Genomic DNA, 14484 nt, shown 5'->3' on the forward strand with positions numbered 1-14484 from the left:
AGGGCTAATTATGAATACAATTCAACCACGGGGCAATGCCCAAAGCCAACCTGAAACCTGGAGTTCCAGAGCTGCCTTCTCTTACCCATGGTTAGATGACTGTTTTGAGACCCCCATAAATATAAATTATATACCCCCATAATATAAATTATACCCCCCATAATATAAATTATTTATAAAAATATAAATTACTTTTGAGGAGTGATGAAGTGAGAAAACACATCCATGGGTTTCTACTCAGATGGAAGAGATGCTTTTTTACCACTGGCAGCCTTCCTCCCAGGAGAACTCTTGCACCCATCCAGTACATCCCACCACCCACCCATCTTTGGTTAAAGTCTGCAGCACTCTTCTTAATGGATTCCCCTTCTTTACTCCTCCAAAAGAAAAAAATGTACATAATGCTTTACCTAAGCTAATTTGCATGGCTTTCTCCTGTTCTTATCTGCATCTCCTCACTGGTATCAAAGCCTTGACATTTCTGCCTGTGAAATCCTTCCTTGGTAACCTGCTTATCAGCAGTAATGAATACTTGTGCAAACAGGTACAAAATTAAATGGCTTCTTTACAGTGATTATGATAGATTGAGCCATGCTTAATCTACATAATCAAATTGCTTCTGTGTTCAGCTGTAATACCTTTTTGCTGTCCTGGGAGCAGGTTCAGCCTTGGTTTCTCTTTCAACAGCTGCTTTTGAGAAACACTAACCATGCCTGGGAAAAGGGCTACTTTAGGTTCAATCATTTAACACAGCATGTTTGAGGTACATAAACTCTACAAGAGGGTGTAAACAACAGGTGTCCCCTTTAGGGAAGGAGAAAACATCCTGTAGGACACATTAGGGAAAGCAAAGCACAAACCAATCTCCTCCAGCTATGATCCACATACCCAGATGTAATTGCAGTGACCCTTCAAAGAGAGATGACATCTCTACCCACTTAAATGCACTGAGCTACTACCACAACTCTAATTGCCTTTCCCTGTAAGAGTCTCCCTGTATTCAAGAGCATCCCCTGTTTACATGCTGCTAAAATAGACTGTTGTTTTCAGTCTCAAGACCGGATTCTTGATTCAAATCAAGCTGGTTAAAATGGACAGCATGGGTATATTCTAAAATCCGAGACTTGGGGAATTAAAGGATTTAGTCCAGGGAATGTTCTTTCTGTGTGTTTTCAAGCAGATGTGGGGATGACATAAGCAGAGCTCTCAATCTATGGGAAATTAAGGAAAATTGGAAAGGCTGGACCATACAGTATGTTCTGTAAGCTGATTAATATATGGAAGGAAATTTTTACTCCAAGAGAGGTAATATACCAAAGAGAAAACATATCAATATCATCTCCATGTCTAAATCATGTTTATCAAGTCACTTAGCCAAAAGAATCCTGAAGCTTTCTCTTCTTTTAAATATCGATCAACATTTAGCATAAAACAAGAAGGGAGAAATGTTTTTCCCCACAAACAATAAGTAGGTGCTATTTAAAAAAATATCCAACAGCCTACATGCCTTTGTCCAAAACACAGAGCTGCAAGAATCAGGTTTGCTTCATGGTCAGCCTGCTGGGAAGCTTTTCATTCGCTTGTTTTTTTCCAAAGAGTCTAGCAGAACAAGTAGCTTACAAGCTAGTGCTTATTTTTAAACACTTTTATAAATTGAAAAGTGAGTAAACCTGGTGCAAGATGCTAATAAACACTTAGGGAGAATGATTTCTCTTCCTTGTTATGGCTTTGACACAGGTAAAAAGAAGGTGCTGCTGGACCTTTGACTCAGAAAGGTGACAGCTCCAATAAAAAAAGGCCTCTGCATCTTTGTAAGTAAAGAAAAAGCAATGCAGAAGGGAAAAGAATAAAAGATGGGTTCTGGCAAGGGCTGCTAGCACAGCTTGACTTAGGCTCAGGAGGAAGTAAAAGCCTGAATTACATAAAAATAGATTTAAGAAAGAATCAATGACATTTAATCTGAAAGTTTTAGTTAAGTTTTAATTAGGATCTGAGATTTTGCACTTAAGTGCATGAAGTGAAGGAGTACATGTACTCATGCTTCCCAAGATAACTGACAGATCTGAAACTTACTCATCTCATCTCAAAAGGTTAATTAAAGAACAATCCTTGACAGCAACACTGTATGGAAACCAAGAGTCTGCTCCACTGGGGAGCCCTGGGGAAAGGCTGTGCTGGCATCTCCCGCCCCTCAGGAACAAACTGAAGATGCTGCCCTGTGACCACAGCATGGAGATGAGCAAGATGCTTTCAAGCAGCCCAGCAAGAAATGGAGAAGAGTGCCCACAGCACTGTAAAACTTGCTTACTGTGCTGCCTGTGGATCTGGGGCAGCTTTGCCAGCCTGTGCTGGGGCTCTGCATGGCTGCTGGCCTGGAGCTGCTTCCACACACACAGTCCTGCAGCAGAGAGGTGGGATCACAGCCAGCAGTGAGAGGTATGTGTGCTAACTCTTATAATAAGGCAGAGTGGCTCACCCAGGATCAAAATTGTAATTCAGCTGGAAATCGGCTATGGGTTCCCCAAATCCTGCAGATGCTGACAGCACTTTGAGGCACAGGCCTTCTCTGGTTCAGCCCAGATTCAGAAAAAATGTTAGCTTTCAGGGAAGCCTGTATATGCAAAGCTCATTTGAAAGAAAAAAAAAGTCATGGCAAATTGAAGAAACATTATCAAAATGAAGAATAGGAGAGTTTCATCATTTGAGTAAGACTTTGTGGACATAAGTGAACTTTGGCTGTGCAGTAATTTAATTTCCTAAGAACATAAGCAAAGTCTCAATTAGGTCAGAGAGAATTGCTGCAGCAGGAGAAGAGAAGAGGAATGTGCAGCTGGATCAGTGAAAAGATATGGTGCAAGGAAACACTGAGACCTCTTGGCAGAAGCAAGTGAGGCTGCTTGCTTGGTATGTACCACAGGCAGAGGCAAAACCACCTGCAGGCAGCTTTTTCCTGCTCCCTTTAAAAGCTAGAGCCAGGTAGTGTGGCTGCCACAGGAGAAACAGGCTCATTTAGAAGCAGCCCAGGGAAAAGCAGACGAATGCTAGAGAGAAAAAAAAAAGAAAGAAAAGACCAGAACAGCAATGGATTCTGAATGCTGCTTAATGGAGTGAAGCCTGAACATTATTTGGTGTGATCTTGACGGGCCTGATTTAACTATTACATTTTTGTATGGTATTTTTCATCCTGATTATGAAGAATTGTTTCACAGCCCTTGGTGACAGCTTAGAAGTTTCTCAGCCACTTAAGCAGAAGGTCTATCAGAGCACATTTATCCGAGAAAAGACTGCTGAGGAGTGGACAGAAGCAGACATAACCCCAGGGGTGAGACATCTCTGCTTTTGCCTGTAGAAGAGATGCCCAGAAGAGCAGTGGGCAAGACAATTCAAACTCTGAAGTGAAGGCAGCTCAAGGAAGGGCATTTCTGGACACACAGGTTCCCACAGAATGTTTTTATCCAGCAGAAAGACATTTACCAAACTTACAACAGCCACTCTTCACCTGAGACATGTGTATACCAAGCCCTACTAAATCCCCAGCCAGAAAGAAGCTGGTGATCCTACATCACTGATTCTAATGCCCCCCGTTCAAACCACAGCAGCCCAATTCTTACTTTTAAACACAAAGGGCAGTTGTAGATGTGGATTTATTTTGATTTTGACTCAGAAGTGTCCATCTGAAGTGAGTTTAGGTCAGTGACAACTGAATCACAGTTGTTGGGCTAGTGTCTAGACATGCAGAAAACACACTGGTAGACATTGTCTTTGTGAATAGGACATCTCAGGACAGCAATTATGCAACGTTTCACTTCATCTACTTGGAAAACTGCATTTAAGATCAACTCTTTTTTGTCCCCTCCCAAGAGGCCCCTTCAAGTATCTGATCTGCAAACCTTGTACAGACAAGAGTTACTTGCTCCATATTTTTAATGCAAGCTTTTCAAGAGCATCCTGAATTCAAAAGCAGTATTTTGTTCTCTAGAGCAGCCCCATTCTGAAAGGCCACACGCACAAAAGCTGCATCAGGTCTGCCTGCCACATTAATACACAGGCTAGGGATGTGAATTCAGTGCCACTGGAACAGGCACTTTACATATCTACTCATCTAAACACAAAGGCTGTGTTCCAGTAAGCAAACCCAGACAGACACAGGAACATTGAGACAAGGCTTCACAATGAGTATCTGCAACAAAAACCCCACTAATGCACCCACAAAAACCATCAAGTGCCAGAAATACAATGCTGCTTTTGGGATTTCAGATACCATACAGAGGAATTCAAGCACCCAGGTGGAAGAGTTAAGATCACAGCAGTCTCTTCTCCCCCAGCATTTCAGTTACCCTGCAAATCATCAGGGTTCTCACAACCTGCAAGTACCATTACTTTTCCCATGAACAGGAAAATACCAAGCACAGTCAAACCCTCAGCAAGGCTATTTTGTGAGAAAGCAGGAGGCATTCCTTCTGCACCCAAGCAGAAAGCTTACCCCATCTGGAAGTGCCCTCCAGCACACGGCGCTCACAAACTCATTTGTGTCATCTTCTTTCCGGTCCTTGTCCAGGACACTTTTGACTGTATCAAACTTGAATGTCAGCAGTGTCTTTGAGAGGCCCTTATAGTATAAGTAAAGGGAATTATTTTCACTTCCTAGAAATAAAAAATATACAAGATCAGGTTTTGTAAAGATAAACAGAAATAAGGGTTTTTAGCTCTTTCATTGCTTAAAACAAGCCCAGACATTTCCTTGTAGTATCATCATGGCCATGGTGCCCTGGCAGCTGGAAGTGCTCCACAGCAAACTTCCATCACACTTTAGGACATGTTTTTATTACAAGAGACAATTGCAGCGTGCAGCACACCTGCAAAACATACAGGATTCCAAGAACCCTCCACAAACTCCTCAAGGCAAAGCATTTTGGGCAGAGCATCTGCACTACCACAGGAATCACTGCTCCATCCAGCCTGCTCAGAGCCACAGCTCAAAGGCAGGTAGCTCTATCAAAGTTTTGCCTGCCATAATCAAGTATGACAACTTGGTCTGTGGAGGCTTAAGCAAGGGAGACCAGACTGTACAGGCTTTATTTAGAAATCCATCCCAATTTCTGCCTTGCAAGCTGCACAGCAATCAGAGAACACACAAGCTAAGGTCCTCCCTTCAGTGCTGGCACAGCTGTCCTGCTCATCCCACAGCTATCAGCCTGTCACTGCCTTCCCAGCAAGAGCTGTGGATTTACAGAGCTTTACAGATTTTAAGCAGTGAAAGGACAGAACAGCCAAGGGGGTAAGTAATGATTCAGTCTTCTAAGGAGCTGTTTGCAATGTGGGCACTATTCACTTCACCCTGCAGAATGCCAAACTAAGTGACAACTGCTGGATCCTCACGTGGCCCAGGCTACTGGTGGTGCATAAAGATGTGCCAATTGTTGATCCTGAAATACATAAATTATATCACCAGCACTGACATTAGTAGTTCATTTTGATGACAGCAAGCCTGAATCATCATGCACAAACAACTCATCTGCAACAGAAGAAAACCATCTACAGACCCCCTTAGATCAGGGCTGCCAATGCCATTCTCTGGGAGGGGAAGGAGCGTGCAAATTCAGAAAAATTTTCTATTAAAAAGCCAATCCAGCTAAACAGCACAAGTGGTGATGTGCTTTGCTACTGGTGAGGCCCCAGCTCTGAGGAACCCTGTTAGCACCCCAGGGTGTGGCAGTTCTACTCACCACAGGCAATGTAGTCTCCGTTGGACGCCAGCCCCACAAAGTTCTTCTCGTTGATGTGACCCTTGAAGGAGCGCAGGCAGTGAGGCTTCCCTACGTTCCACAGCTTCAGCTGACTGTCTGTTGACCTGAAAACAACACTTCAATTTACCCTGCTGCCATATGGCAGGAACTCCTTCCTTCCTCCCTGGCCATCCTGCTTCTCAGTGCTGCAATGACAATGTAAATGTAGGAAGCCTTAGTGCACAACAGGAGATTTATCCCACTTTCAATCACATGCAGCTCAGCTTGAGCTCAGAAAGATATCACCTTACTTTAAAAGCCTGTCAAAACACATTACACGTTTGAATAGAAACTTCCCTGAAGTATTACTCTTCCTTTCTCCTATCAATTGCAGAGCCCTCCACTGAACTGCACGGCCTCTGGGCTATCACTGCCTCCTCCAGATCCTCACAGATCCAAGACACACCAAAGTTGTTTATATTTTAAACCTTTACAGCATGGATAAAATCTGTTCCCTTCTCCATGGCAGCTGCAACTCTCATTCATGTCTTTCCAGGGCTTGGGTAGGAAGCAGTCTCCTCACTCCCCAGGTGCCCTGAAGCACATTCTCCTCCTCCTGCCCAATACCAAGCAGCAGCACAGAAAAACCCATGGGGGGTCAGAGTTGCTGTTAAAATTAAACCTGTTTTTCTCATGTGTAATCAAGATTGCATGGATACAGAACTCAAGCTTCTACCCTTTTTCACCTTGTCAGGGAAAGTTAAATATTACTATTCAAAATATAGAAAACATGTTTGGATTAAATCACAATCATTGTTTCCCATGGTTCCCCAAAATGCAAATATACCTGCCTTCAAAATGTTTTTCTGTTTACTGTGAGAAAACATTTTGCCTTTGGGGTTACTAATCTGCTGCCTGGCAGATCTCAAATAGGAAGATCCCACACTTCCAGGAGATACAGGATTAGTTTCTTCCCCCAAAGCTGAAGAGACATGAAGATAATCTCTCACTTCACAGGCATTATTTCCTAGCAATCACAGCTTACATGGCTCTGGTGTTCTGGCACTCACTGGGATACACAGCTGGGGAACAAATGGTGACATGGAGGAACTGAAGCCCCATGAAGCCATTTTCAAGAAAGGGATAGTGCTGTTCTGATCCCCAAATTTGAAAGAGATTGGGAGCAGGACCTGTCAGCCTCCTGGGTGGGAGGGAGGAGAAGCAGGCCATGCTCCCCCACACAGGTCATGTCACCAACCTTGCTGCTCCCTGAATATTTAGAGCTGAAAGGAAAAAAATCAAATCACACAACATCCGTCAAATACTACCAATGACGTAAGACATGAGCCCTGCACCAGTGTCCCATTTACCTAAAAATATAGCACAAAGGAGGAGAGATGCACCTTGTGCTATCCTGCAAAACAGCTTATCTCACTCCTCAATGACAGCTGGAATGACAAAGGAGCGATAAGGGAGCTGCAGCAAGATTTGTTAGTCATATTATTAGTTAGTATGAGGCCAGATCAGAAAGGAGGTATGAATTTTATCTGTAACACTGTGACTTAAGCAGGAGTGCATTCCTAGCCCCAGGCTGAGAAGGGAGGCCCAAAACAGAGGATTCAGCTCCTCTCCCTGGGTGCTTGGTCCACATCTGTGCCTGCCCTATACTGCTGCTCATTATCCCTTCCCTTGTCCTTACTCCCAGAGGAACAGCTCACAGAAGGTAAAAAGGGGTATGCTCCTGCTTTGTTTTTTTTGGCCCACAACTACAGGCAGGTGCTTTCTGTGCTATTAGGACAGGTGTATTTTTCAAATGCTGCTTTTAAAAGCTTCAGAGTTGCCTAGACACTAAACTTTTCTGCAGGCAGGAAAAGAACAGCAAAAGACTAATCCCAGATCCACAAGCTGTCAGATTCCTGTGACAGCTGCTGCTCTTAGCTTCCCATCAGGAAGACTCAGATACAGAGGCATTTAACCTCTATATTCTACTGGCATACCTACTAGGTGTCTTCATTAAGATAAAAACACTGAAGTCTATTACTAATGGGGAAGTTTTTACTGCTTATGAGTTCCCATCAAGCTCTAGCCATGTTTACATTGCTTAGGATAAGCAAGTCATGAAGAAGAAAGCTATCCACCCTTGAACTGCAAGGAGAGACAAAGGCCATTGATCCTGGTGGTGTTACACTGCTCTTCTGGTTTCATATCCTCACCAAAAAAAATCTTGGATGTGCTGCTCTGTTAAATCTGTCTCTCTGTAAATCAGCACTGTAATCAATGTGTTGTGCTAAATACCAGGCGGCTTTGAACACCCCTGAGGTCAAAACCTATCTCTACAAGGCAAAGAAAATCAATGCAATCCATAAAACAGCTTTAGCTAGAAATTTAGAGAATCTGAATATACATATAATTTTCTTTCTTAAATCAGTGCTTGATTTTTGAGAATCACTACACTGCTGTTGCCTCTAGTCAGTTTGCAAAAGGAAAGGCAGGAAAAATAATCTGCTCTGACATTTCTCCCTGTTCACACACCAGAAGGTAGGTGGACCCTTCAGTCAGTCCCTTCACCCTGCTGCTGCCTGTCCAAGTCTGACAGCTCTAACAGCTCAATCAATAACTCCTCTCAGAACTTTGGGAGATGCTTTCTCAGAATGCTGGCCCAAGCAGAACAGGGCCATTCTGTCCTAAAATACCCCATAAATGATGCTCCACTTGATTATGACTATAAAACATTCCCAGCCTCCTCCTGTTTCTATTAAACACTTTGTCTAACAAAGATTTGGTTCAAAGCATTAAATTTAATTTTTCTCTGTGTTCCAGATATGAATTTGCAGCCTTATATAGAGTTATAATGTTAACAGAAGTAAGAAGAGAGAAGCTGATTAAATATAAACAGTACCAGAAGCCACCAGGGAATCCTCCATCATGCAGCTCAGCTCACAGTAGCTCCCTTGCAGCCTGAAAACACCTTAAAATGCTGTGTTTCACTGGGTAAAAACATGGGACAGAACCAAGCTGGACAAACACTGGCTCAGCACAAAGCAGCTAGATCTGCTCCTGTGATCCATCCCTGCTGCCCTCAGGTGTTAGACATGGATGTGTTGAGATCCAGGATTCCCCTGCATCCCCTCACCCTCCCCATCAGGTAAGAGGGGTTCACCTCTGGTTCATTGCAGAGGTTTGTAGCCAGCCACTGCCAGTTTTCACTAGGTGACCTGACACATTCATTCCCATGTGATTGACAACCTATCCAGAAGAGAGGCAGCCACATCTGGCTTTGGGGCAGACACATCTGGCCATGTAACTGAGCAGAAGCTGGACAGTATTGCTCCTCAGGGCCTCCATAGCAGATCTTATGGTCTGCCCTGGCTGAAGAGCTGCATGCTATTAGAGTCACGAAACACAGCTTCTCTTTGTCCACTCTCTTACCCAAATATAAGCCCAAAAAGGGCTTTCACAGAGCAGATAATAAATTACCAGAGAACAGATCAAACAGTCAGTCCTACTTGAGCTGCTTTCAGGCTGTGGCTAAACCTCCTCTTCAGACCATATACACAGCAGTACTATTTGATCTCTTCTGTCACTCATCAGTTGTGTTCTACTGCAGATTTTTATCCCCAGGGCTCTGCCAGCAGCTTTCTCCATCACAGAGCTCTGGTCAGGAGCATCCTCAGTGCACACACACTGCCTGCCTTCTCAGCTCCCTGCCCAGCCACTCCAATTGCCATTTCCAATTCCCAGCCTCCTTCTTTTCCTTCCTCAAGCTGTCCCCTCTTTGAAAACTGCTGAAGAACTCAAGGGTAAAAACTCAGTCTGCCTGCAAAGTCCACCTGCAGCTTCCCAAAGTAAGCACTTGGGCACAGGAGCCACATCTAGTTGTCTTCAAATTCCTCTTAAGCTTTTTAGCTCCACAAGACAGAGCACAGCCAAGAGACACCACGAATGAATTTCTATTTTTGACTTGGAAAAAAGCAACGATCTGCCTCCCAAAAGCACAGCAGCCTGTGAGAGCAGCCACCCACACAGGTGAACTTGCTCAGCAGCCCTGAAGAGCACAGAGAAGCAAGGACTACACAGTTTTTAGCCTACATTGTTGCATTGTGATTTCAGGATTTACCTCAGAAGCCCAGTTCCACCCTCGATAATTCCCTGCCAGATGTGTCAGTCACCTCTCCCTCCCCCTCCCTTACCCCCTGCTGGCACTGTCTGTCAATCCTGGCATTCCAGAAGGGCCTTGAGTGATTGGCAGAATTCAGAAGATGCCCCCTACCCCTGGGTGGACATTGGGCCATCTGGGTGTCCTTTGTCCCTTGAGACCTCCCCTCCTGTACCTGGTCAGTGGTTCCCTACCCCTTCCCTCCTTCTCTCCCCTGGGTAAAAGGGCGAGCAAACCACCCAGTTTGGGGTTGGAGCAGTTGCTGGATTCAGAGGCCTGTGGGCCAGAATAAAGCTCTGGATCAAAACTGACTCCTTTCCTTCACCATCCCCTTAAAGCTTCTCCAGCAGAGGTAAACCCGAGGAGCAGCCCCTGTTACAGGGAAAGCTCCATCCCACAGTTAGCCAAAAGTATCTCTGGGGTGAAAACACCACAGTGCCACTATTTGGCTCAGCAGCAAGGGCCAGACAAGCTCAGGCAGGTCCCATGCAGCCATGTGGTAATTATTCCAGCAGGACTCAAGAGGCAGCACTTACGCGGAGACGATTTCTTCGCCGCTGACGAACTTAGCGTAGGAGACGGCCTTGCGGTGCCCCTTGAACACCATGATGGGCTGCTTAGTGTTGCGCAGGTCGTAGTAGTGAACACAGTGATCTGCACACAGGGAAGAAAAGGAATTTAAATTTTGTCACTGACATATTTCACAAAAATCCTTTCTCTACGAGGATTTTTCTCCTGAGAAGCAGAGAAGCCTCAGAAAGCAATGTAAACAATAATGATCTGATGGCTGTGGAAGGTGGTCTGGAGATGGTTTGCCAGCAGGTGCATCTTTCATTGCTTGCATGTGAACTGTTTTTAATTAATGGCCAATGACAGCCAGCTGTGTTGAACTCTGAGTCTGTCACAAGATTTTATTATTCATTCCTTTCTAGCCTTCTGATGAAATCCTTTCTTCTCTTTAGTATAGTTTTAGTATATAATTTTCATAAATTATCATATAATTGTCACATATCTTATAATTTTCATATAAGTTTCATATCATATAATATAACCCTCATATAATATCATAATTTTCATATAATATAATTTTCATATAATATCATACAATATATAATATACAATATAATCTAATAAAATACTAAATCAGCCTTCTGAAACAGAGTCAAGATTCTCATCTCTTCCCTTGTCCTGGGGACCCACAAACACCACATTTAATCAGTTGGGAAGGATGCACTGGACCTGTAATGATCACAACAAAAATCCTGCCTGCAGTTTCCTCATCTCACTTCAAACACCATCTAGGATAAACAGTCTGTGCTACAGCAAAAGAGGCTTCCTAAAACAGCCCCAAAATTTGTTCTACAAGGGTCCATGCTCCCTTTCAAAGGGTCAGGAAGGTAAAAAGGTGCATTCACATGTGTGTGCCTGTGCATGTGTCCTCCTGCAAACCCCATGACCCTGTTCAAGGCAGCAGCTAAAAGGACTCTCACCTCTTCTGCCTGCCTTCTCAGCTCCCTGCCCAGCCACTCCAATTGCCATTCCCAATTCCCAGCCTCCTCCTTTTCCTTCCTCAAGCTGTCCCCTCTTTGAAAACTGTTGAAGAACTCAAGGGTAAAAACTCAAGTCTGCTACTTTAACTGGACTGTGGAAAAACAGGATTAAATTTGTCATGCTTGCTTCTGGATGGATAACCTTCCTACCTTTGCTTTTTGCTTCTCTCCTCTGACTTTATTACCAATCAAGAAAGAATTAGCATTTCTGCTAATGAGGGAACAGACTAAATTCCAGTTCATTTCAAGATTTAATTCACAGATGTGCCCCAGTGCCACAACCATATGAAAGGGATCACAGCAGAATTAGTGATACGTTTGCTTTTCTACACAGCCAAATGTCAATTCCCAAGAAACCAGAAAAACAAGAAGAGAAAACCTCATGAGACCCAAGCCCCAAACACCCCCACAGTGCTCCTTCCAGCTCAACAAGGTTAATAAACTTCTTCCTTCCAAACTTTCAGCCTTTAATGTTGAATTTCATTAAACTACCCCTTGCTATTCTGGAAGCACAAGGAGGGAAGGCCACACACATGGAAACCAAGCTGGACATCTCTCTCACTGAGCAACTTGTGATACCCAGACATCAGCTGAAATCTGCTCTGTCCCTCCTCACACTGAAATAATTCACACTGGTGGAAGCTTATCACAAAGACTACACAGAAATGAATTTAAAAGCCAATAGCTACAGCTATTTTTGTATTGGCACAGCATTTCAAAGCTGGGTGTTGTCCTGTGCACAACTGAGAGATCTGCTGTCTCAAAAGCCCATGTGGTGTGAGAGATAACCAGGTTTACATCAATCAATCTACTGCAACCACCATCAAACCAGCAAGGGGAGCTCCTCCCCCAGATTAAGGGGCTAATCCATGGCCATGGGGTGGGGACTGTGTCAGAAACACCTTCAATACAATAAGGTGGGCAAGTAAATCACGTTCCCCTCTCACTGCTTCCAGCACTTCACTCTCTGCAGATAACCAGCTCAGAGGCCTCTCTGGGTAAGGATTTCTGGCTCTCTTCCTCCTCAAGGTGTAAAAGCAGATGCTCCAAGCAGTCACACCAAGTTTTCTCCACCATTTACATGAACCAATTACTCTTATGTTGAAACCCAGCAGCTGTTGCACCCCTTACTATCAGCACTGAAGATGCTGTGCCCCAAGCACTCTTTCAAACAGCTCCTGTGTCTTTCACCTCTGAAATACTAAACCTCCAAACAACCAAAATCCCAGAGTGCTCCTACCATTTGGGTATTTTAATTAGCTGTAGAGCAACATAATGTTGCAACAGGCTTATTGCACAATGGGTTAATTTTCTAAGGGATTTTATTAAGCATTGACACTCTAACAAGATCTGGGCATCTTGGTCTCTTCTACTTCCCTATCCAGCAGACCTGTGGGAGCTGTGAAACAGTTAACTGGCAATTGTTATTTTAATGAGCAGAATGACTCTAGCAGGGCTTTTTATTAGGAATCAGTTTGTGGATAAGCCTTTCAAGTGTATTTTTGCTTACAGTTTCAACACTGGCCCATCATTAGGGCACCTTTTTGAGCACCAGATTTTATCCTTCAAGAAAGTGGCAGGGAAAGGGATCCCTGCATGTGAGCAGCTGGAGCAATGTAGAGAGGAGAGAGCTGTAGCAGGGCAGACAAGTCTATTTGCAGAAGAGAACCATGAAGTTGCATTCACCTTCCAAACATCCCAGTAAACAGCTCAAAGCCTGGCAGCATCTGGCCCCAGCACGGCTGTGCCTTTCAGCATCAGCAGGGCAATCAATCACTGTCTGCTCTCATCACAACAGCTCTGAGGGAACCAGCAAGGCCAGTGGGCTCCAAAATTAGCCACTTAATTATTAATTGATTATTTCAGCAGACAAAGTGTTGGCGCCCAAATGAGTTTTAGTTTTTTGTTTGTTTTTTTAAATTCAATTGAAGCAGCTATTTTTAAGTAGATACATGAAGATGAATGCTCACTGCACTCATTAAAATCTGAACAGGTGGTCATGTTTTACAATTAAAGAGATACTCTCTCTTGTAGGCCATATGGACTTCACAAAAAACATGATAAAAATGCCATCTGCTGAGGAAGTAGAGAGCCCCAAAGTGAAGAGAAATGAGAAAAATACAACTCCCAGGGACCCCAGCAGAAGCCTTGCCTGGTGGACTTGGATGAGCTGAAATAGTCTGGGATGGGCAGCATCTCTGGCACACCAGTAGGTCAGAGGTGAAGTGGCAGGGTGCTCTGGGAGGCTGAGAAATTGAGATTTTCCCAAGAGGCAGCTGAAGGTGAGGGAAATGGAGTGGGCAATGAGGGGAATCAAACATTTCCTGAACTCCACAAGAACCTATCAGCTCATCCAGCATCCCAGTGCTGGCTCCTGCCCTCAGCATCCCTGGCAGACCATGGAGCATGCTCCACTGCCAACTAGCAACACCAGGGTATTTGCTTCTTGTTTGCTCCTCAGAATGAACATTAATATCATAATTCAGCTAATTTCTACCCCAACTAGAAAACTCAGAACAAGTTCATCTTAGAATTCCCATGTAGAGAGTTAAAGCTTCCTGTCTGCCCAGTCCTTGGGCAGCAACAGCTCCCTGCTTCACCTTTTCTTCTGCATTCAGGCTTAATTTAAATATTTATGAAATAAGGGGAAAGAACATGTATATATTTCATAACAAATTAAACACTCCAGAACAATTCTCATCTAGTTCAATGTCACTGCAGAAGCTGAGCACGACAGAAATTTGCTGCTATACCTTCTGAATTCAAATGTTTGCTGGCAAGTCGTTTTATTTTTTATCCATATATTTTTAAGTGATCTCAGAAGGCAAAAAGGACAGCTAAGTTCTGCCACTGCTGCAGAGAGGTCTCTGACCACTAGCCTGAGTTTTTAAATAGTGCTTTTCCATTACTCTCAGCTTACTTCCCCTAAGACACTGCTGCTTTCACCTTTGAGCCATCAAGTGACAACTAATCAAGAATTCTGACTTCTCCAAACTCCTGAGATCTTGCCACCTCTTCAGTAAATACAACCCATGTCAGCAAAGGATGGCAT

General features: G+C 43.9%; 1 protein-coding gene across 2 annotated transcripts in view; it reads right to left on the reverse strand.

Annotated features, from left to right (window-relative positions):
* Positions 1–14484, reverse strand: part of COP1 (COP1 E3 ubiquitin ligase) — a 123577-nt gene that overhangs the window by 25785 nt on the left and 83308 nt on the right. For both annotated transcript variants that reach the window (XM_030226651.2, XM_018911995.3), the window contains exons 16-18: positions 10419–10536; positions 5727–5851; positions 4484–4644 (exon numbers count right to left, since the gene is read on the reverse strand). In XM_030226651.2, coding sequence (XP_030082511.1) covers positions 4484–4644; positions 5727–5851; positions 10419–10536 — 404 coding nt within the window. The remainder of the gene's footprint in view (positions 1–4483; positions 4645–5726; positions 5852–10418; positions 10537–14484) is intronic.

This window comes from Serinus canaria, chromosome 8, assembly GCF_022539315.1.
Source record: "Serinus canaria isolate serCan28SL12 chromosome 8, serCan2020, whole genome shotgun sequence".
Lineage (NCBI taxonomy): Eukaryota > Metazoa > Chordata > Aves > Passeriformes > Fringillidae > Serinus > Serinus canaria.